Genomic DNA, 22,792 nt, shown 5'->3' with positions numbered 1-22,792 from the left:
ATCAAATCCTTACGTTTGCCCTGTTTTTATTTTTTGCTTTTTACACATTAACCTTGAAACCAAATATTTACTTGGTACCTAAGATGTCCCATCTAGTAACAGGTGTCATGATGACAAATAATCAATTTTACACACTTCAGCTGTCAGTGGTCATAATGTTATGCCTGCTCTGTGTATATGCAGAGGGCTATATATGGAGAGTGGAGTGTGTGCAGCTTGTTACTGTATGCAGCTGCAGGGTTGTCCTCCTGAGCTGCGTTGTCAGTAACCATGGCAGCGGCCCAGCTGTGTGCACAAACACGTGCTTTGCTTTGTGCTTCTCTATTAATCTCCCAGTCACTGTTTGTCACACCATCAAAATCAAACATTTTGCGCTAAACGGCAGGAATTTAAACACTGCCGTTTACCAGGCAGTAAACTGGTGCGGAGCTCTCACACCAGTGACTCTTGCTGCTGTTTTGCACATTTAGATTCTCATTTCTGAGCCCTTGTAATGCCCTCACATGCCTGGTGATCACATTACTTCTTCCTGTTAGTCATGTGACGGTTTTCTGGCTGGCAGCATATGGCTGTTGTGTAACAGTGCTGACACAAAGAGTGATACAGTCACTCCTGCTCTAACCAAGTGTGACCTCCTCTCGCCCCAACCCCCATTGGCTTTTTATGAACTCATACCTACTGATTTCCTTCTGTACTTTCCCTGTGTTACCCTGAGAAACCCCCTCAGTGTCGTATGTTGGGAGCTCCCTTTGTGTCTCGCTGCCTCCCCCCTCTCTCCTCTTCCTTCTCTCCTCAGCATGTTGCTTGCTCTATATGTGGCATCGGAGCTGCTGTAGGAATCCAGTCCAAATGTTTTCCATATTAGTTCAGAGCTTTTCTCTGTTTTCAAATAGCAGCTGAGCTGGGCTTGGTAAAGTCAGGGCAGGGAGGAGACGGGAGGGGGAGGGAGCAGGGAGGCAACAGAGAGACACGTCCACCCCAAAGAAAACGAACTGGAAAAAAGTCTTGAAGACAAACACGGAAAGAGTGCGAAGGCACGAGGAAAAATGGGACAGGGCCGGAAAGGTTCCTCAGACAAGAAGCAGAGAGAGAAGAATAGAGATGACAGCCCAACACCAGAGAATGGCAATAAGTGCAGAGTGTGTCGATTCCCTCTGCTCGTCGCCCTGCTGCAGCTGCTGCTAGGGGTGGCTGTCACAGCCGTGGCCTTCCTCATGCTGGCCATCAGCCCCTCACTCACAGCCCGGGAGACTCCACACTGGGCTGGGATCATTGTAAGCTCCGACTACTCCCTCTTCCATCAGCTACTTGTTTGCATGGAATTTGAATCTCCCATAACTTATATTGCTGCATGACCCATAGTGCATGACAACAGTGTCTCCCAACACAAGCAGGCCTAGCATATACATGCTCACATTCAAATAAACCTCCCTCTGAATGAATATGAGCCTCTGATCCATCTGAGTTGCATGATTCTGCATGTTCTACTGTCTGAGTTAGAAATTCAAGACGCTTCAAAAATCTCAGAAGACAAGCCAAAACATCCAATCCCAGCATGTTGTCTTCCAGTTCACCTCATGAACACATTAGTATAGCAACAGAAACCCTGCAGTTATTTGATGTGCATACATCTCCATCTCTTCATTTGGCCTATCACAAACTCGGACATGAATACACATCATGCATTTTCGTTACACCACGCAGAAGTATGTTTGTATCATTTCTAAAACACCTTGATCCAAGTTTCTTTTTTAAGATTTAAAGGTTAATTTTACGATTAAAAATAAATTTTTAGAGTTAAGAGCATTAAAATTGGCATTTTGTTGTGTGTGTGAATAGCACAAGAGGGACATGGAAGGAAAACAACATACAGTTTTCAAAAATTGTTTATGCTTAAAATGAGAAAATCTGAAAAGTGTTGCATTTGTCTTGTGTTCAGCCCCCTTCACTCAGATACCACTAAATCCACTGCAACCAAAGGCCTTGAAAAGCTACCTAAGAGCTTTGTCAAAGGACATCAGTGAACAAACAGCAGAAGCTTGAAGCAGAGTTAGGTTGTAAAACAATATCTCAAGCTTTGAACATAGCTCAGCTCAGTCCTTCATGAGTAGATTTATCAGAGAAGCAACCAGGAGGTCAAAGATAACTCTGAAGGAGCTGCAGATAGAAACGACTCAAGTGAAATAATCTGAGAGGGCTTTCTTCAGTACAGACTGGGAAGCTGCTCAAAGTTGATGGGAAGATATGGATATCATTTGTGGAAGGATAATGTAAAAGACTTGAGACTGGGGTAAAGGTTCACCTTCCAGTAGAACAGCCATAAGCATACAGCTAGAGCTACAATGCAATGATAAAGATGTTACAATGGCCAATGTCCAGGCTTAAATCCATTTGAAAATATATGACAGAAAATTTATATTCACAGTTTCTCCCTCTTCAGCTGGGAGACTCATCTTGGAAAGTAACCCAAATTCAAGCGAAAAATCTTCCAAGTTTTTCTCTTTGCATTTCACCCTCGCTACTGGTGTGTTCTGCAGTAGGATTTTTTTCTGTTATGGTACTGCTTTGTTTGGATTTATTGTATAAGATCCCATGAAACACATTAAAGTCTGCAGATGTATTGTGGCAAAATGTGAAAAAGTTCAAAGTGTTTTAATAGATACAGTTTACATAAGGCCTCAGGTCACACAAACATGTTTTTCCCGTTTGGTCCTGTAATTCAGCCTATCACAGATGCCATCGGCTCTGGAAAACATCCCTGGACACCAACATCCCGAGTTAGATCCTCACGAGATTCAGCCGAGTGAAAAACATTGAGGTCATCAAGAACTTTCCAGAGTATCCTGGGTGCTTAAGAACCTGGGAAAAACATTCAAATAAGATGCTGCACGTTCGTCACAAGACTCCAATTGTGCTTAGGAGATAGAGTGTGAGTCTGTATGCGTGCGCGTGTGGGTGTGGGGGGGTGCGTGTGTGTGTGTCTCAGAGAGAGGAAAGGAGAAAAGCAAAGTAATGAAATCAGAGAGCTGGTTACTGCTGAATCATACAATATTTAGAGACAAATAAGACCAAATTTTTGTTTTTCTTTTCTGTGCCTACAATGCGATATATAATGGCAAGTAAAGTCACATATTAAAGACTGTAACATTGTTGAAATGGTTAACCCCACCCATTTATTGGTCCAAAACAAGTACTTTCTTGATGTTTTCTGAATCTGATTAATAGATTTTAAATAATGTCCTTATCGTTTCAGCTTTGTTTGGTTTCTATTGTTGGGTTCTTCCTCTACTGCATCACCTACCAGCCAGATGAGAGATCATCTACACAGTTTATTGTTAAGGTGAGTTTTCAGTCCACCTATTAGAAATGCTGTAAAATTTGCAAAAAAAAAAGGAGCAGCTCTGGTGGATGTCAGTTTCAGAAAAAAAAGGTCCGATCAGTTGTTTTCTTTGTTATCTCAGGCGGCTGATCTGTGCAGAAAACTTTTTTTTTTTACCTGCTCACACAGGCTGTTAGAGCGAAAAGATTGTAACTGCATTCCTGTATGAAAGCGCTCCACATGAATCCCTATGAGTAGAGGAGCACTTTCGTTAATTCGACTTGATTGTACAACTTAATTAGCCACGCAATGCATGCAGCTGGAATTTCTAAGCAATTAAAATCAGTCCACTGTTGTTTTTCCAAAGAAGTGGGATCGCTTAAATTTTTCTGTCTGTCGGTGTCCCTGGTGTACAACATGCTGAAATATATAAATACTGTAAGGATGTAAAGATGATTCAAAGCTCTTTAGCACAAATGTACAAATTTGGTCTTGATCACTAAAAGCATGAGGATTAAACCTAATTTACATTCTTTATACATGTTGTAAAGCAGAGAGTGGCATGCAGAAAGGTCCTGCAATAAAAGATCTACCCGTCAGGATACAGACAAACAAAATACTTCTGCAGGACATGAATGTGTCTCTTGTCGCTATTTATTGTTCAGTACCGATGTTGTGTCCTCAACAAAACACTCCACTGGTAATCATGTGAATACCAGAGCAGCTTTCTCAAGCCTTTGAAACAAATGTGCTGTAATTTATTGATGCTGTTTATTCCGGCAGCTTCATCATCTTCATTTTTGCTTAAGAATTTATAGCTTTTCAAGCAGCTTGCTTATTCACTTCAGTTGTTCTTGGCAGAGGTCAAACATGCGGAAGTGAGTCGATTCAACAACAGATTCGGTGTACGCTCTCCCTGTTTTGTTATTTCAGTTCATGTTCGTTTGATGAAGTTACACACAGAGCTTGTTGATGCACCATTTACATGCATTTAATGCATGCACTGCCTCGCAAAAGTATTCATACTCTCCTTTCACATTTTTCCAGATTGCTAACAAAACCTACAAAACATTAACAGGACTTAGTGTGATAGAAAAACATTAAGAAATTCATCATTGAAAAGTGGGGAGAAATAGTCTTTGTATTTAAATACTTTGACAAATGAGAACCTGATAAGACCAGTTTACCTGTCCAAGGAGAAGAAAAGCATCTACACAGCATGATAGTGTCTCCACCATGTTTAATAGTGTTAATGGCCTTTGGTAGCTTGATAGAGTACCATGTATGTGTGATGGTAGTGCTAGTTTTCCACACATAGGATTTCACATGCAGGTCATAAATATTGAATTCTAGTGTCACCTGACCTCTTCCACATGTTTTCTGTGTTGCCTGCATGGCAAACTGCAGATTAGACTCCTTAGTGCTTTAAAAAATGTGCTTTCTTCTTCCAGTGTTATCTATAACCTGTCAGCTATTTTCAGTCTGATGCAGTTTGTTTTCTAATGTTCTTTAGTAAACCTCTGGGGTTTTCAGACAACATCTGGATTTATACTAAGATTAATGAGCATATACGGCCTCCTTTTATTCTCATTTTAGACAGGTTAGACTGAACAGGCACACCACACTTTTCACATTTTCAAGGCAGAGCATTTTCTTTTAGAAATGTTAGAAATCCATCCCTTATTTTATTTTCCTCCACTTTACAGTCGTGCATTACTTCCTGTCTGTCTGTTTAATAAACTGGATAAAGTTTAAGGGATGTGAACACTTATTCACACAGTGTCAGTCGAGTTAGTATGCTTCCTTCATATTCATGCAGCTTGTCCACTCAAACCTGTGTGCTACTGGAAAATTAACAGAAACGCCTTTACAAACAAATCTTTACTCATCACTTGCATAATTCCCCAACAGAGGCTGAAACGTGCTGGTGAATGAGGGCTCCTGTTATATAAGTGATGGATTAAGACGAAAGGTTTAGTGTTATTGAGATCGAGCAAAGCCTCTGTCACATTTTACAGATGTATTTTTAGACAATCTCTACAGGTCAGAATACCGACACAGGACATCCATTAACGGTGGCTGGCATTGTGTCGTGTCTCCTCTGTGCTAAAAGCTGGGCTGAGGGTCAGACCTTGCCCTGCAGTATTGTGGGTAATCTCTTTGAACTGAATATTTCAGCAGGCGCTGAGCCAGAATCTCTTTCTAAGCCACGGTTTTGGCACTCTGGGGCGATCATGAGACAACAAGGTTGAGCAAAAGGCAGATTATATGCGCACCATATAAAAACACACTGGTTCAGGTTGCTTTATTTCTACTCCTGAAACAATCAAACATAAAAACTAAACACAATGTACATGTCAATAACAAGCTACCCTGAATATCACGAGAAAACATATTAGCCAAAAAGATGTTTACAGTATTTGAAACAAATACAGCTGTTAAAATTGATGAATTATGATTAGGACATCACCATTTGTAAAACCTGCTGCAGTTTCACTCATTCACAGCAGAACAAAGCTTGTTTGTTGTACCATTCTTAACTTGGAGACTAGAAAATTATCCTTGGAATGAAAAGACTGACACTCTGCAAAAGAGCCATTTTGCAAAATGAACCCAGCAGTCATTATACTGTACTTGACTAATAGGCATAATTATGTTGTAGTTGTAAAAAGAAAAAAAGAAGTGAGATAAAATTGCTCTAAAACGTGTAACAGTTTTGAACAAGACAATAGTTGGCAGTGCTACCGAAAGTTTCCACTGATGGTATTCCCTCTGGAAAGCCAAAATCGATGCAGTAGCAACAAAGCCACCAACTTGTACTTAAATACATGAAGTGAATGTTTAATTTACCCAGATGAGAAAATATTAAAGGTAAAATGTCAAAAAATAAATAAATAAAATTGTAATAAAGCAGTACTCTGGCTGTTTTCAGATAGTCATCATTTCTGCTTCAGTTCTGACCAGCATGTTTCACAGACATGCATCAGCTTGTTTCTCCTGGTAGTTGTGTCATTTTACTTTATCATAGCAAGCAGTGCATTTGTGTTTTATGTTTGAATGTTGTCCACATAATCAGTCTGTTTTACTCGTGAGAGTTTAACAGGACTAGAGCTCTTAAAATGTTATTCCCAGGATGTCGGCTGTCATGTCACTCGAAGCCATCCAAAGGTAGTTTTCCCACTTGAACATATAGTCTATCCCTAAAAAGCTACTGCCAACTGATTCTACAGATGTGGTGAATGGAAACAAGTTGAAATAGTGATATAGTGTCATGAACTATGTCTCCCTTTATTGGCCCAGACACAGAGAAACAAACAGCTGGAATTAATTATTGTGGCTAAATATTAAGGAAATTGATTTAGGACAGATGTTGTATAAAGTAGAAACTGTTTTCTGACTTGATTAACTTTGTCATCTCAAAGGTTTGGCTGTTCAATACCTGCCTGAATAATATGTCCTAGTGGAGGCATAAACTCTGTTGTACCTTCATCCCTCAGGTTTGGTGTGTTCCTTAAATCTAAGATTGAATGTGTTTATAATCCTCTGGTTAAAGGGTTTCCAATACACTGTTAGGTTAAAAGAAATCAGCCTCCCTGTTTGCTTCTACAGAGTTCACCCATCTTTCCTGGATAAATGATGTTTGTAACAGTATGGGCTTGCTGGGCTATGCTTTTTTTTTCTGCCACCAATAAGCGAACACATCCTCATTAAACACATTCCCATTAAACGGTCATTTGTGACCTTCTGCGATTATAGTGAGAGATACACAGTGCTGTAATTGGTGCTAACACATTATCCATATATGGTAGTGTTTTCCTGTTTTAGTCTGGGACAGCAGCGACATACAAGGTTTTATTTCTTAGGTTTTCAGACTTTAAAATATGACATTTACCCATTAATGTGCAGTAAATGGATGCTGGATACAGAAGAGATTCTCGCTCTGAAAACCATTTAACTTTGTGATTTAAGGAATTTCTTTCTCTCAGAGAAAAATGACCAAACCATCAAACTACAGGAAAAGACAGAAGGGAGTCAATAAAATCCTGATCAAACCCGGTCACTAATGTTCAATTAATGGAGGACCCGTTTCACAAGCTGTTTCACAATTGGCTGCAAAGTTTATATTATCAAAAATTTCAGTCCCAAACTATTCGTACGACCACAGCCACTTCTTTGGGTAATACTTTTTTTCTGACAGTATTTCTATCCCCCCTCCAGCTCCTGTACTTTATCCTGTGCACCACTGGCCTGGTCATCTCACTGCTGGTTGTGGCATTTGCTGGACATCACCACTCTCAGGCCAGCAGCTTCAGTTGCCAGCAGAAAGGAAACGACTGTGTGTGTGTGCTGGAAAAGAGTGACCCGATAGCCCGCACCTTTGACTACAAGGGGGTTAGCGACTGCGAGATGATAACTGGCACGCTCATCTTTTACTTCCTGCTCCAGATCCTGCTGAACCTTGCCCAGGCTCTAGTCTGTGCCGCTGGAGCCTTCATCATGTGGAAGGATCGCTACCAGGTCTTCTTCGCAGGGACACAGATCAGATCTCCCTCCACCCAGCAGTGGCAAAAAGTTTAACATGTTGGGTGCTCAGTCAGAGTCCAGTGGAGGTCATATTTTTCTCCTGTGTGACTTAGCGTTAAAGGACTTTTGGGTGTGTGCCTTTATGTGTTTTCTCTCCCTGTCAATTATAGACAGGTGACAAATTACAGGAAAAACGTGCTGTTTGAGATACTTTTTAACAACATTCAGGAACTTTCAACTTTTCACCGAGGTACAGGGTAGATAAGAAATGAATTAATCTGCTGACATGTGCTACTCCTCTACAACAGTGTGCTGTTGAAGTGTTGCAGCTGCTTCTGTTCGGCATCTTAAAAGTAACAAAACCAGGAGGTTTTATACAACCACTGTACAGTGCTGCTACAAAATCCGTCAACATCGAGCTGTTTCCTTCGTATTTCCAGGAAACCGGGGATGCAGTGTGACCTCAGCTGATTGAAGCTGCATGATTCACTGAGTTTCAGTGTTGTTTGCAATCAGTACTCCCCCAGTGCAACCGGACGTTAACAGAAGTTGTGATGGAAAATAAGATGAGATGACACACAGAAAGGCCAAATTAAAACACATGGAATATTCGACCAATCAGGAAGTATCAACCCAAAAGGTCAGGGTAGTCTTTAGAGAAAACTTCCTCCTTAGCAGGGCTGGGTTCTCCTTTTTGATTCCTGACTGGAAAAAGTCTCTGCAGGAAAGATAGCAGTTTCCACAAAGCATATCATTTTATTTAATCCTTTCTTAATTCAACAATTGAGATCATTGATTTAAACGTAAGTTAAAAAACCTTTATAATTATGACTCGTATCATGTTCACCTGATCAATTCGTTCCCTCTTTTTTCCTAACTGGGGGGATGTATTCATTCTGGAAGATGTGTCTCTTTTTGTCAGAGCTTTACATCAGCATCAGTTTTGTCCTGAGCCAACATCAGACTCTCTCAATGTAATATCTTCCTTTAATTTGTCATCTTTCTGTAGTTGCAAATATTGTGGTGATTTTATAATTATAGCGTTTTGCACACAACTTTGTACTCGTAGTTTCCAAGTGTTGCCAAATGAAGATTTTATGCACCCGAAAAGAAAACTTTTTTTTTTTCTAAAATCTTTTACATAAGTTTTGCTTTGTTTCAAAATAACAGCAAATGTGTACACAACATTTGCTGTTGTGTACACAAACTGCAATCCCAGACACATCACTGCAATCAGTATTTGTTTTGTAGCTCAAAGACCGGCATTTTGCAGGATTTCTTTGGTTTCTCTGTAAATGGGGTTTACTGGTCAGGACTGGTTGCTTCAGTGTCCCTTTGATCTGCGCTCAAGTTTTTATTTACATAACTAACGCAGTCGACACCAGGAGTTGTGTTCTCAGTTTAGGATTTGCAAAGTTACATAAAGTTTTTGCATTATGCTTTAAGAAACAGTTTTCACAGAATAAAATGGTTGTGATCATGGTATTAACAAAACATGGGCTCAGGTTTCCTGATTCCTTCTGCACTGAAGCCTTCAGTGGTAAACAACAAGTACAGGGCAATGAAAAAGTATCTGTTCTCTTCTGTTGTTGTCTTTTTAGCACACCAAAAAGTTTCAGATCATCAACCTTTAGTCTAATCAGACTGAGATTATTTGATTAAATAGAAAATATAGAAACTATTTTGAATGATAATTCGATTATTAAAGGTAAAAGCTACCCAAACCAACCTGGCCCTGTGTGAAAAGTATCCTAGACCTAATAGCTAAACAGAATCCACTTGATGGCAGTGACTGCCACCAATGTTTGCAATAACTGGTAATGAGTGAAGAAGTTTTACCCTGTTTAAAGCCTTACCACAGCATGTCAGCTGAACTAAGTTTAGATTTTGACTTTGCCAGTCCAAAACATTCATTTTATTCATTTTTGTGAGAAGTTCAGTTGTGGACTTGCCGGTTTGCTTTGTACTCTTGTCGTCGTCTATAATCTAGGTGTTCTAGAGCTTAAGGTCATGAATTGATGGTTGAATATTCTCCTTCAGGATCGTCTGCTGGAGAGCAGAATTTATGGCCCCATCAATTAACACAAGTAATCCAGGTTCAGAATGAAACATGTTTAATCGTAGGTATGTTTTTTTTTTTTCCTGAGTTGCTGAGCACGTCCGGTCAGTCCAAAGAACATTTTTGAAAAAGTTTTGTAGATAATCAAAACTTTTTGTTTTTTGGCAAATGTGAGACAAGCCTTTGTGATGTTATTAGTCAGAAGTGGTTTTAACTTTGGTACTCTCATATGGATCCAGTTAAATAATGATTTAACACAAGGGTCATTTCCGTTTTCCCATAGAGGCAGGTTAGTTTGGATGGCGTTTTTCCACTAATAATAAAAGCATCATTTGAGAACAGTCTTTTCTATTCATTTAGGTTATTGTTGTGAAATAAAAAAAAAAAGTTTGATGATTTCAAAACAAATCAAAAACCAAAAAGAGGGCAAATTGTTTTTGGGAAGCACTGCATGTACTTCTCTCACTTTTGCATGGTTTGTGGTAATAAAAGCTTATCATGACTCCAGCAACACAATCTGGTCAGACAACCCTTTATGAGACTGGAAGCAGAACCTCTCTAACTTGTGAAGGTGGATGCCAAGCCAGTAGCCAGCATGACTCAGTCCGCCTGTAGGAGGCAAACTGCTGCAGCCACAGAGGGAGGGGGGGCGGCGCACGTTGGGGGGGAGGGAAGGGGGATTCAGACAGGCAGCTGGAGTGACGTAACTTCATAAGTTTCCTTACTTTTAATTCATCTGTGTTCATTTACATGGGGTGAAGTCAAAAAGAAAATATATTAGCTGACATTTATTATATCTCTCAGAAACAGCAGTCCATACATGCAGGGCTTTGAATGGTAAACTTCATGCTGATTTTATAGCTAATCTGATGAAGCATGCAGTACTGAAACCCGTGGGATGTTTCATGTCTTTCCAGGGAAAATAAAAAATAACTTTCTACATGGGAGAATCTGTTAGCAGGACAACCATTTGTTGTGGGCTCCACAAATCTTGCCTTAATACAAGAAGAAAATCATTGTTCTAGTAAAGCCGTTAGAGGTCCATTTTAAATTGTGCAATTTAGCTATGTACTGGACGCAGGTCAGATGAAACCAAAACTGAACCTTTGGACTATAAGGGACATTTTTAGTTACATCAGTTTAAACAGTGGTTGAAAGTTCAGTATTTCTAAACACAGGAGGGAATGTTGTTAGAGTTTACACAATAAGGACAAACAAACAGGGTTGTTCTTATAAAAAATCAAAATAAAAACTTGAGTACAACATTTGGCTTTCTAGGAATGTGTTAAACTGAGATAACATATAATGAACATGTAAAACAAGACCAACTCATTTGATATGTTCAGGAGAATTAAATGCATATCTAATGATGAAACAAGCATGATTTCAAGCTATTCACAGCAAGGATAATTTCCTGGTGATTTTAATTATTATGCATTTTACAGTGTGAGCTCAGGCTGCTCCATAAGAAAGAGCCTGACTGAGGGCGGACTGTTTTGCACCACTTTGTTTCACAAGCTTGTTTTGTATTGTGATGTCGATGCATTATGTGACCATAAAGGCTCAAAGTTTACAGCCAGACGCTGGAAGTCACATGCCAGTCATCATGGGGGCAAGTTTATTTATAAGCCTGACAGCTGAGGAGCGACTTGTCAGCCATACATCTGTGTGAGTATGAGTTTTAGGTGTGGTGAGTTCTAAGAAGAAAAAGAATAACACGATGAAGTGGGCAATATTTACAATACTGTTAAAAATTATTTGCCCCGTTTGACCCCCAGGTGCACTTTGTTCTTGCTTCATTGTCACCCTTAAACACATTTTAGATATCTGGATTTGAATTTCACATTTCAGTATCAGAATCAAGAAATCCCTTGAATAGCACCTGGCTGACAACATTAAGTAGGTAAAAAAAAATTTTAGATCATGCCTAGGCCTGTCGCCATAAACGATAAATCGATTAATCTTACGATAAATTAAAACTATCGACGTCATTTCAATTATCGGCATTATCGTCTCTTCCGACCTTTTTCTCTTTCTGTTGATGACACCGAATGAACAAAGGCTCAACTCCGGTTCTCTCCACTGACTCCTCCCTTCCTCATTTCCTTAGTGTAAAGCCCAGCACACACTACATGATCTTAGAGTTGTCGGCTGATTGTCGGCCCATTTTCAAAACCTGAGAGATCACACATTAGCCGACAGAAATCCTAGGTATAACGGTTCGATCGGGTTCGTTCCTGCCGTGTGGTGTCCAACAATGGGCACAAAATAATGGCTACAAGTCCAGTGAACTAATTTTAAAACCAGGTATTAATCAATGCATTACTACAATCTACATGCAATGCATGTGGCTAGTGTCAGCGTAAAGTCTTGACTGAATGAAAATCATTAGAACCTATTTAACGAAGAACAGCTGAAAAGTTACCGGGTTTATCAACTGCGGTAGCGATTTCGCTCCAACTCCTCCCCTTGTCATTTCTATATTCTTTGCATGTTGAATAAACATTAATGTTGTTTCCACGTCGGCTGGACTTCGGGTTGCGCCGTATCAGCTGTTTGGGATTCCCCGACGTAATTTCCCCACAGAAAACACTGAGGAGAATCCGCGCTTTCTGATTGGCTCCCTGTCACATTCAACAGGCTGCGTTAACGATCCCAGTCGGGAAAACCCCTGATTTAGATCGGAGCGGCAACGACGATCTACCGTAACAAACCACACAACCTTAGGAAGACCAAAGGTCTAAGATTGCTGTATGGGGAAAAATAGGAGCAAAAAATCATGTAGTGTGAACTATTGCATCAGGTAGTCGATGTGCCCATTTTCTCCATTTAAATCTAATTATTACTGAAGGGCAATATAATATACAGACTTCATAATCTGCACTCTTTTGGTTGAATGCAGTATTTATTTCCACTTTGGCTTTATGTTGTTTAGTTTTTATCAAGTACATTTTTTGTTAATGGAGACTGAGAATCCATTTTGTTTTTGGTTGTTTTGTTTATTTAGTTTATCAGCTCCAGTGTTAAATATTCTTTTGAAAATAAAGTGTATCTATCTCTGGCAGGAAATCACATGCATTATTACGTCATTTCCATTAAATCAGTGTAAAAAGGTCTTCAGACAATATTATCGTTTATCGCAATAATTTTTTGAGACAATTAATCGCCCAGCAAAATTTGCTATCGTGACAGGCCTAATCATGCCCTGATCTAGTAAAATAAAAAAAAGAGAGAGAAAAAAAGTCAATGACATTTAGACATTAGTCTGGAAATGTCTATGAAGTCATTTCTAGGGATTGAGGCATCAGTAAACCACAGTGTGGGCTACAATCCACAAATGGAGAAAACATAGAACAGTGATGAACTTTCTCAGGAGTGGCTGGTTATATATTGAGCCTACCAATATTATTTCCAAATGGCATCAATGACTCATCCAGAAGATCCTGAAACGTCTAAAGCCTAGTGCTTCGCTAGCAAAAAATGGTATCCAGACCAAAACTACTGCTGACCAAAACAGACACGAAGGCTGTTTTGATCACAGCTGCCAAAAAAACATCTTGATGAATTTGTGTATATGATTTTAAATCTTTACAGAAAATAAGTATGCTTGCAGAATGGTGCAGAAGGCCTGGGTGTTATTGGTGAAAGGCCTGACTCAGTCAAACTGCCTGCGGCCACTGAGGTGTTTGTGTTATCTTGTGTTTGTTTACCCTGTTTTCCCTCTCTCTCCACTGAATACACAAAGGCCAAGCATGTGACTTCTGACTGCGGTTTGACTAGAAAGATGTTCAAAAACAATCCTGAGGTTTGCTTCGTTAAACCGGTCCACGCTGAGAACGTAAAAATGTTTAAAAATAAATTAATAAATCCAGTAAAATTGAGCCGGGTAATTTGGGAAGCCTCTCAGCTTGGCAGTAGTATCTCAATATGGCAAATATGATCCTTCTGCCAGACAGTAATGATGGTCCTGATATTACCCACTCTCTCCCTCCCTAACTGCAACACATTCCAGTAATGCTGCACTTTACCCCTCATGTCTACACAGTGACAGCTGCTCACCATTATGGCACTGCGTGAACTAATTTTAATGGCTGTCACCGGCAGCAGGAGTGAACGCAGGCCTGCCAGCGTAAACAACAAACCCAGAGCCAAAGACGGATGGTCCTCTCAGCGGAGGGTAAATGACGGGACGGGATGAAACACTAGTTTGCTCCCTATGATTCGTTTATCACTTCAAACAGGGAACAGAAGTGCAGGCATACAGATGATCAGCCAGCTCCAGTTATGAGATATCCACTTGTGAGCTGAATTTCCGCTGTGGACCAAGGCTCTCCAGAACTCCTGTTTAGGCACTTGCAAAGCAATTCACTTTCTGCTGAGCTCCAACATGATATATTTCATAAACAAAATTTTTAACTCTATTATACGTGTTGCTGCAAGGTGAATGTGCACAGTAGTCTAAATACTTTTTTTTTTTTTTACATTACATAACTAAGGCTTTGAGTTATTTTTCACTTCTTTTTTTTTTTTTTTTTTTTACCAAAAACTCAGAAATATCTGATCATGTTTTCTTCCAACCTTCTATAGGTTTTTATTTGGATTCTCAGAGGCCTGTTATTATTTGTTGACAATTTAATTCCATCTTATTCATTCAGTCATGGGAAGGCTCAAAAACTCGAGAGCACTATGATAAATAAAAGGAATTAAACATTATGCTAATAGGTATGATTTTGCTTTGTTTTAGTAGGATGTATGAGAAACACCAAGGATAACTGTTACATAAAACAGAATGTTATGTTGTGCATCTGTTTTAGCTTTACTTTTTGAACAGAATCCCAGAAGTAAACTTAGTTTTGATGTTCTAAATTATTGAGCTGACCTTTTGTGTCAGGCAAGAGAGAAAGTCATAGATTACTAAATATCCCTGCACAGTCAGCTTGGAAAAGAGCACCAATATCTGTGTCTGAGGTAATTTTGATGAATGAATTTATTTCATGAGTTTTTTTTTCCACATTACTATATATTTTCTTAAATTAATGATTCAATTTTAAAAATCCAGTCAGGAGGATGGTGCTGTAATAAAATGTTTTGTTTTAACCAGGTGTTAAATACATGTGTATTTGTCACGTAATACATTCAAATTTGTAAAGAGTGATGTGACAACAGGCAAAACTGCAATTACACCAGAAGAACTGAACAAAAGCAGCACGTATCATTTTATTACTAGAGGAGTACACATACTGCACGAGCTGAAATGCACTATTTGTGTAAAGGAGGATATTTATTTCATCTGGTAATCGGGTGCAAATGAGAGAAAGTGAACTCACAGGTGGTCTGGGAAAAAAGATAAACCTACAACATAAATGAGAAAAGATTGAGGCATCTACACATTACCGTTGTTACAAATTTATTAGACCATCTGAGCAGATAAAATAGATTTTTTGTACACTGAGCAGAAAGTGTCACAGGACAGTCGCAATTAAACTTATGCAGTTGTGCTGTTAGTTTGTGCCAGATTAAAACAAGTTCTGATTTATGAATCAGCTGCAATAGTGGCAATTATTTTACAACAAAAGAACAAAAATGAATGAGAGGGGTAAATTATGCAAAGATTTTGGTAAAAGATGAAATATTTATAGAGACAGAGATGTAACAAAGGAAAGTCAGGCTTTCATCCTCCCTCACTACATCTTTTACCAGAAATAAGATTTTCAGAAAAATTCAAGTAAGTTTTCCGCAGGTTATCAGTATTTTTATTCACATTTACAAACCATAGGCAACTGTAAAAGGCAACTGAAGAGGTAAAGTGAATGCATATCTGAACGCAACACCAAACATAACGATCAAATGTGACATCCCGAGCAAACCAATACATCCAGTATAACATTTTCCCTTTCTTAAAAAAAGTGCACTTACAGATGTTGCAGTGTGCTGTATATAAAAAACCCCCCCAAAAAACAGTAAGGCAGCATGATTTCTTCTCATAACATAAAAATAATACTCCAGTTATAAATGGAAAATGTTTCCATAAATACCAAAAGGAACCTAGAGGGTAAAGAGAAGAATACTTTAACAGAGTGTGTACCTTCCTCTCACCAAAATCTGAGAAAGGAAGTTATTGGTGCAGATTGGTACACCAATGATCCACTCACCGACACTTTCTCCTCATTCTAACGTTTCCTTAGATCTCTTACATGGCATACAAACACCATAGTGGTAGATCTGGACTCTGTCTTACAGCTAACTGGGCACAAAAGGCATAAAGAGTATCTAAAAAGGCAGAGTTTGTGTCATAACCAAGGCATCAAGCCAAAACCTTCCTGCTGCCTGCTCGCAGTTCGACTCTGGTGGTTGCATGAACACATCTAAAGGTGCAGGTTCTTCTTAAGGCTAACGTCGGTGCAGCTCCATCTGATTTTACAGGCAACAGTTGAGCGGTTCTCCCCTCCTCAGTGTGTCGGGATGTGATGGTGGTTGTGCTGTGAAGGACCCAGGAATCCGAGCCTTTGCTTGTTCTTCCGCTGCTCCGTCATCTGTGGAGCAGACAGAAAACACAATTAAGCTGGAGTGGCTTTTAATTCTGCACGGAGCAAACGCATTACATGCAAACCTGTGTTTGCTCTGTAGTTGTTCAAGTGCGCACTTGAATGTGCAAAACAAAATAATCCCATTGGCTCACGTGTAGTTAGCGCCTTCCAGAGGGATGTTTGTTCATTTATTGGCACTACGATCAGAAAGTTAAAGAGCAACTTGTGTTCACTGATCGTCAGGAAGAATGTCATAAACTTGCTTTTGTTTTTGATTTTCAGGGTGGAACGAACAATCTCAATGAATTTTAAAAACAAAAAATGGCTGAACAAGACTGAGTTTCAAATCTACACAAAACCAAAATTATAAATATAAGATCTGGTATGTAAATGCCAGGGCGTGATTCTGGAGTGGCTTTTAATTCTGCACCCCCAACTCTTATAAAAATGCTGGAGTTCATGAAAAGTTGTTGAATCCTACACTCTGCTCTGGACTCAAAGTAAAGACCATTGTTCACAGTTTCAACCAAGGTGATGTTAACTTTAAATGCCCAAATGAAAACATTTCAAAATGGTACTTCTTAATGTCTATTAGACCAACTAGCATCAGAGCTACTGACAGCAAAAGAAGTCCTCAGCATGATACTGCTGCTACCAGGGAGCGCTCAGGATTAAAAGCCTCACATTGACTTCTCCAAACATTCAAGGCAAAGCAGCTGAATATTTGTCCTGTCTAACCATGAACTTTTACTCCAGAAGGCAGTAAACTTGTCAATGTAGAAAGATGAGAATTTCAGTCATTTTTGGAGAAGAAGCTACTTTCATAGTCTGTAATCTCTCAGTCTGTGTTGATGTTTAATTTGCTTCATTGTGGAAGCTGCTGCTGGTGTTCCAGAATATTCTAGTTTATGGCAGCGTTGAGCCTTGGGGCTTCCTGAATTAATTTGTAACATCCTGACTAGGAAGGCGTGAAATGATTATATGACTGTTAGATATTGCAATGATAATATTGGCTGCAATTAATATCATCCTGACATCCACACTACTATCTGTGAGATTTAACATCTGTGTCACTAAACTGAATACTCCTTTACAACTCCATCTAACTGGTCACATACTGGTATATGGCTGGCATGCAGAGTATGAATGCATGCCAGCAAATCAGGTAATAAATTATGGCATCAAAAAAATGCTTTATGATTGTAGTTTAATGAACATTTGTATTGGAATCACAAGAAATAGCGCAGCTATCTTCTCATTACAGGATTACAGTTTGGGTCAGGTCATTGGAATTTGGACACACTTGGCTTTTCCAACACCACAATTGTTCAGAACACCAGTCACAATTGGTCGAAATGGTAAAAGTAGGTTAATATGACCAACTGCGTACAGAAGAGCGACCAAATATACCTGGATCTTGTTTTAATCCAGTTTTTGTTTGAGAAAAAAAACAAAACAAACAAGCACAGAGGTTGTATGTTACATGATCATCCCGCTATGGAAAACAATACTTCAAATTCAATGAAAAGCCAAAATTATTATGTCAGTGCATCTAAATGTCTGAATTGGCAAATATGGAATATTCTCATAAGTAGTGTAAAAGGAGATAGCAATGTGTTAGCATAAATAAATCACGATTGCTACTATAGCCTAATTTCTTTTAAGGTTAATTTAGAAATTTGACAGTAAAGTCTCACCTGTTTTCACATGGATAGATTCATCCCTGGTGCTCAGCGAAGGACATATATGTTGGAAGTACAGCAGTCAGGCATGCATGATAGCTAGATTTAAATTAGATTTGCACTGGCTCCAGAGAAGATTTAAAGATAAAGCGTTTGTGTCTTTGCCCAAAGGGGCTCCAGCAGCACAGAAACTTCATTGTTACATGAGGGGCTGGCGGGCAGCAGGAAGCTGCTGCCAGCTCTACAGGCCGCCGAGGTCAGCGGAGGTTGTTGTTTTGTTTATTGGAGTGTGATCCTCCCACAGCAGGATCTGTTTTTGCACATCTGGCAGAAGGGGGAACAAGGACGGGCCTGTGCCTGCGATCACATGCAGGGTAGGCAGGTGATGGGAGTGATCGGTCACACTGCAGCAGCGCAGCTAGTCATCCAAACAGCCAGAGGCTCGCTGGCGACTGTGTTTGCAGTCGGAATGATCGTCACCTGTCGCGCTCCGTCCAGCGGAGGCTGATAGGAATCGTCGACCTTACTTGGCTCAGAGCAGATTTATGGCGTCATGACGTTGACCTTTTCGTCTGCCGGTATTTCGAGGTAAAAAACCCCCAAAAGAGTCTAACATTCAGGGAGAACGCAGCAAAACAAGCTGCTGCACAAATGATCAAACAGCAAACAGGAGGAATTAGTTCATCTGTTCACCAGGTCATGATACAACATTGAAGCCAGGCTTCTATGTGCAGGACTTTAATACAGTCAAAGACTAAATTTAATTGCCTGAGCTTACTGGGAAGTATGGGGAATTATCTATTTTACATTACAATTTATTTCCAGTTCCAGTATGGATAAAATGTAACTGCTGCTCAGACACAAGTGAAGAATTATTTAATTAAATAGGATTTAAATTTTACTAAGTTTGAAATAAACTTTCCGTTGTATGACTAAGTAGTAGATTTGTTAGATCTCTAAAAATGTTAAATGTGCAACTCTGAAAAATTAGTTTGAACGCAAAAAAATCATGATGATAATAAATGATACAATAAATGCCCATCTCTACACTCAATACCACATATATCTCTTTAATGAAATTTGCCGCACTTTTTCCTTCCGCTAAACTTTACATCAAAATGTGTGGATACAGCGCCTTTTCAGCAACAATATTTTAAGGCATACAAGTCAGCAGTTTTACCAATGATTGTAGCCCCTTTGAGAAGGACTAAAAGTCGCTTATAATAATGACGCTGCGTAACATTACACTGTGTGTGTAAAAACCGTTTAGCATACATGAGTTTCACTTTTTAAACCAAATTATTTGAGATTTTAGGCTTTTCAATAAGTTGAATTAGAACGTGGTTGAGAAATCGAGGGCTCTTAACTCGAGGGCCCCTGCTGGCCTGAGGGCTGTAACAAGTGTCTTTCTTTGCTTATGATTTGGTGCGGCTCTAAAATCAATCTGAAGTGACACTCTACCTGTTCTTTGAGCTCATACAGCTGGCTCGAGAGCTGGGACACCAGACCGACTGTGTTCTCCAGTTTCTCCTGCAGGGATCGGATCTCATTCTGCTCATTGTCTCCCTCGTTGCTCACCAGAGACATGGCTCTCATGCGAGGGAACCAATCCAAGTTCTTCTCCTGCAGAAAGTAAACACTGGCATGATGAAGGTGAACAAAAACCCAGACAATAAGAGCAGTGATGCAACCGATTTGCATTTACACAGGGAGTGTCTCAGGGTCACAGCCATCCTGCAGGAGCAAAGTAAATAGAGAAGTAGTGGTTAGAGGGTTTAACATTAATCATCTCATCAGAATGGAAGAGGCTCCGTGTAGAATATTTAAAGCAGCTCTGCCGTCTCCAGGTTACTGCACACAGCAGTAACACACTAAATGAACAGTAACTGACATTTCAATTCTCACCCACTCCACAAACACACAGCCGCTGTGGGGATGAGTCACTGTCGTCCATCAACAGCAGGACATGAAGCACGGTGCAACTTATAGAAGGGGGTGCGTGTGCGTTTCAGCATTGTAGGGCCCATTTTTCTAACAAATAATTCATTGTGAGGACCCACAGCACGGGCCCCGTAAGAAGAAGTGCTGTTTTGCAAAAGGGTCAAGGTTTAACTATAGGGGTGAATGAGCACAGAAAGATATGTGTGTTTGGACGCTCATATGCAGAGTGTTTTAGATCTGTTAAAGTGCTGCGCAGACCAAACTAGCTGCAGCAAAGCTTCTGGACAACCGAGGGTAAAATGCACCTATAGAATTATGTAACGCGCCTGTGTTTGTGTGGGTGTGTGCAGTGCTGGAAACGGACCTGGCGGACTGTGAGCAGGAATGTGTTTAACGACATGCGTGCTCTTGTGCAAAGTGAGATAGGTGTCACAGATACAGATGCCATCAGCTGACAGTTATGCAATATTCTCCCATCGGTTTGGCTGATAAAAATCGTTTACAAGGCGCTGATAGCCGGATTTGACTGGCACCACAATGAGTCCACTGGGAGCAGTGAGTGAGGTATGCTCCCACCTACTCTTATATAAGAGTAGACTGCAGGCCGAGATGGAAGGATGAGGGTGTGAACCGCTGAGAGAGGACATGAGGGGAGTTTAGGTAGAGGGTGGATGGAGATGTGGGGGTGAGGTGGCCATTTGTTTTTGTTTTCCTTGTTAACTCTATCTCACTTAGGTTGGAGATGCAATGATAGTCTTGACCTAAGAACAACGACTACAAGTGAATAATTTGATTAAAGCCCGAATCTGAGCAACTTAATGTGTTTATTGTGACAGCTGAGGGCTAAGGAGAGCCAGAGTTTAGTTAAAAAAATTCCATTTAAGATCTGGAAAATTGCTACCGACTATACAGGGCTCTGCAAAATTTCCATATCAGCTTTATTCAGATATGGAAATTTATGCCAGATTCTCACTAAAATATGCACAAAAACTAGAAACGGAAAGTTCATGAAACACATTCTTCACAATCAACACATACATTAGCTGCTGCTGTTTGTGTCAAGAGTGGACATAAAGGACAACTTTACCAGAGACGGATGGATTTAGGCAACGACTGTTTGTTGAAATGAGCCGTTATGGCATAGAAGATAGAGCATTGAACTGCATTTAAAAAGTAAAATTATGAGCAATTTACATTGTATCCACTGATCAACTCTGCTTTAAAATAAATTAAAAACATCATGTCAGATCCACATGGTGGAAAGATATACTCAGGCAAAGATAGAGAATGAACAATATATGAAAAATATAACACCAAGTTTCTGGAAACTTTTGGCAGCAGATAAGGTTGTCAGGATTAGACATGAAAAAAGTTCAGCAGTGGCTGCAGACCTTTAATTAAGAGTGGGAGGTTTTAATTGACACTCAAAATCAGTAAAAACATTCATTTTTACTGATTTATATGCAAAGCTATATAAATAAACATTTTATTAAATAATTATGTAAATAGTGCAAAATAGAAAGAAATATTAATGACAAGGCTGAGAAAACTAGTGGGAAAACATTTTTAAAAAGTTAACTAAACCATGCAAATTCTATGGTGGCAAGATTTAAATGTGAAGCTTATTAAAAGTGCAGTTATTTAAATATTTATTCAAAGTTAGGTGTCTTTTAGATTGTTGTCATTAGCATGAAAAATGCCCTAGAAACATTAGAAGCAATCAGTGCAGAGAGAAGATTCCTAGAACCTATATTCTTATTCTGCTGTATTAAAAGAGCTGAAGTTCGGTTCATTTAAAAAGGTTACAATCAGTGTGCCACATTGTATGACATTAAGCGAATGCTACAATAAGAAAAAAGGGGACAAACAAAAAAATTTCAGAATGTAAATGACTTAATATGTGATTTTGTTTTTTACTTGTGTCTCTTTTTTCTTAGATGATGCAGCTTTTTGCTATGCTGACCCAAAATATAAGGTTGCAAATATAAGGTTTTTTTCTCAGAAATGTGTCATTGACATGATTTTTTTTTTCCCCTCTGAAGAGTTTTTGCGGCGCTAGTGGCTCGTATTTTTTGTGACAGTAGGCAGACAGGAAAGAGGGCGAGGAGAGGGGGGAAGACATGAGGCAAAGGTCACCGGGACCGGGAGTCGAACCCTTGACGTCCGCGTCGAGGACTAAGGCTTCCAAACGTGGGGCATGCTAACCCCCTGCGCCACCACAGCACGCCCCGTCATTGATATGATGTATGTCAATGACATATCCACAATGACATAAATCATGTCATGTGGTCGTTACAGGTACAGTAACGGCCACATGTATACGTCGTCTTTCAGTGAGTCCACTCAAGCTTTGAGAGGAGCTAAAGAAAATTACTACAAACTGAACAACAAAATAGTCTCAGAAAAAAAAAAATTATGAACAAGCAATAGAAGTGACCAGTTAGAAAAAAATAATTAAGAAATGTACTACATTACATACTGTAGTTTCCCCTGAGATATTTGTGAATTTGGACACATTTTTCCTCTTTTAATGTTTTTAGCCAAGGGAACTTGAGTAAAAACCAAAACTAGTTTTATAATAATGATTTCATTCATGTAAAAATAAATCTCTAAACCCAACAACTGTTGCTGCTACCTTGAGCAACAAATGCCTACTGTTCATAGCAGAGTTACCTTAATGGAGCACTATTGGAAGGTTTTGATCGTGACTGGATAGTTTCAGGTGATGTCACAACAAGCA

At 39.5% G+C, this 22,792-nt stretch overlaps 2 protein-coding genes across 2 annotated transcripts in view; one reads left to right on the top strand and one right to left on the bottom strand.

Moving 5' to 3' along the window:
* Positions 1-804: 804 nt before the first annotated feature.
* Positions 805-10,246, top strand: sspn (sarcospan (Kras oncogene-associated gene)). The gene is made up of 3 exons (XM_028037770.1): positions 805-1,274; positions 3,254-3,340; positions 7,538-10,246. Exons 1-3 carry the CDS (start codon positions 1,047-1,049, stop codon positions 7,895-7,897), a joined length of 675 nt encoding a protein of 224 aa, XP_027893571.1. The 5' UTR covers positions 805-1,046; the 3' UTR covers positions 7,898-10,246.
* A 5,046-nt stretch (positions 10,247-15,292) lies between these two features.
* itpr2 (inositol 1,4,5-trisphosphate receptor, type 2) overlaps positions 15,293-22,792 on the bottom strand; it is a 63,456-nt gene continuing 55,956 nt past the window's right edge. Inside the window, exons 56-57 of the mRNA XM_028037721.1 lie at positions 19,573-19,734; positions 15,293-16,435 (exon numbers count right to left, since the gene is read on the bottom strand). Of these exons, the coding sequence (XP_027893522.1) occupies positions 16,352-16,435; positions 19,573-19,734 (246 nt within the window). The 3' untranslated portion in view covers positions 15,293-16,351. The remainder of the gene's footprint in view (positions 16,436-19,572; positions 19,735-22,792) is intronic.

Source organism: Xiphophorus couchianus, chromosome 2 (genome assembly GCF_001444195.1).
Source record: "Xiphophorus couchianus chromosome 2, X_couchianus-1.0, whole genome shotgun sequence".
NCBI classification, from domain to species: Eukaryota; Metazoa; Chordata; class Actinopteri; order Cyprinodontiformes; family Poeciliidae; genus Xiphophorus; species Xiphophorus couchianus.
This window is presented reverse-complemented; position numbering and strand designations above follow the sequence as displayed.

Bases quoted from the DNA above. Each gene is read 5' to 3' on its own strand.
- sspn (XM_028037770.1), top strand. From the start codon at position 1,047: ATGGGACAGGGCCGGAAAGGTTCCTCAGACAAGAAGCAGAGAGAGAAG. The intron at 1,275-3,253 runs GTAAGCTCCGAC...TTATCGTTTCAG, and splicing joins CACACTGGGCTGGGATCATT to CTTTGTTTGGTTTCTATTGT. The intron at 3,341-7,537 runs GTGAGTTTTCAG...TCCCCCCTCCAG, and splicing joins CTACACAGTTTATTGTTAAG to CTCCTGTACTTTATCCTGTG.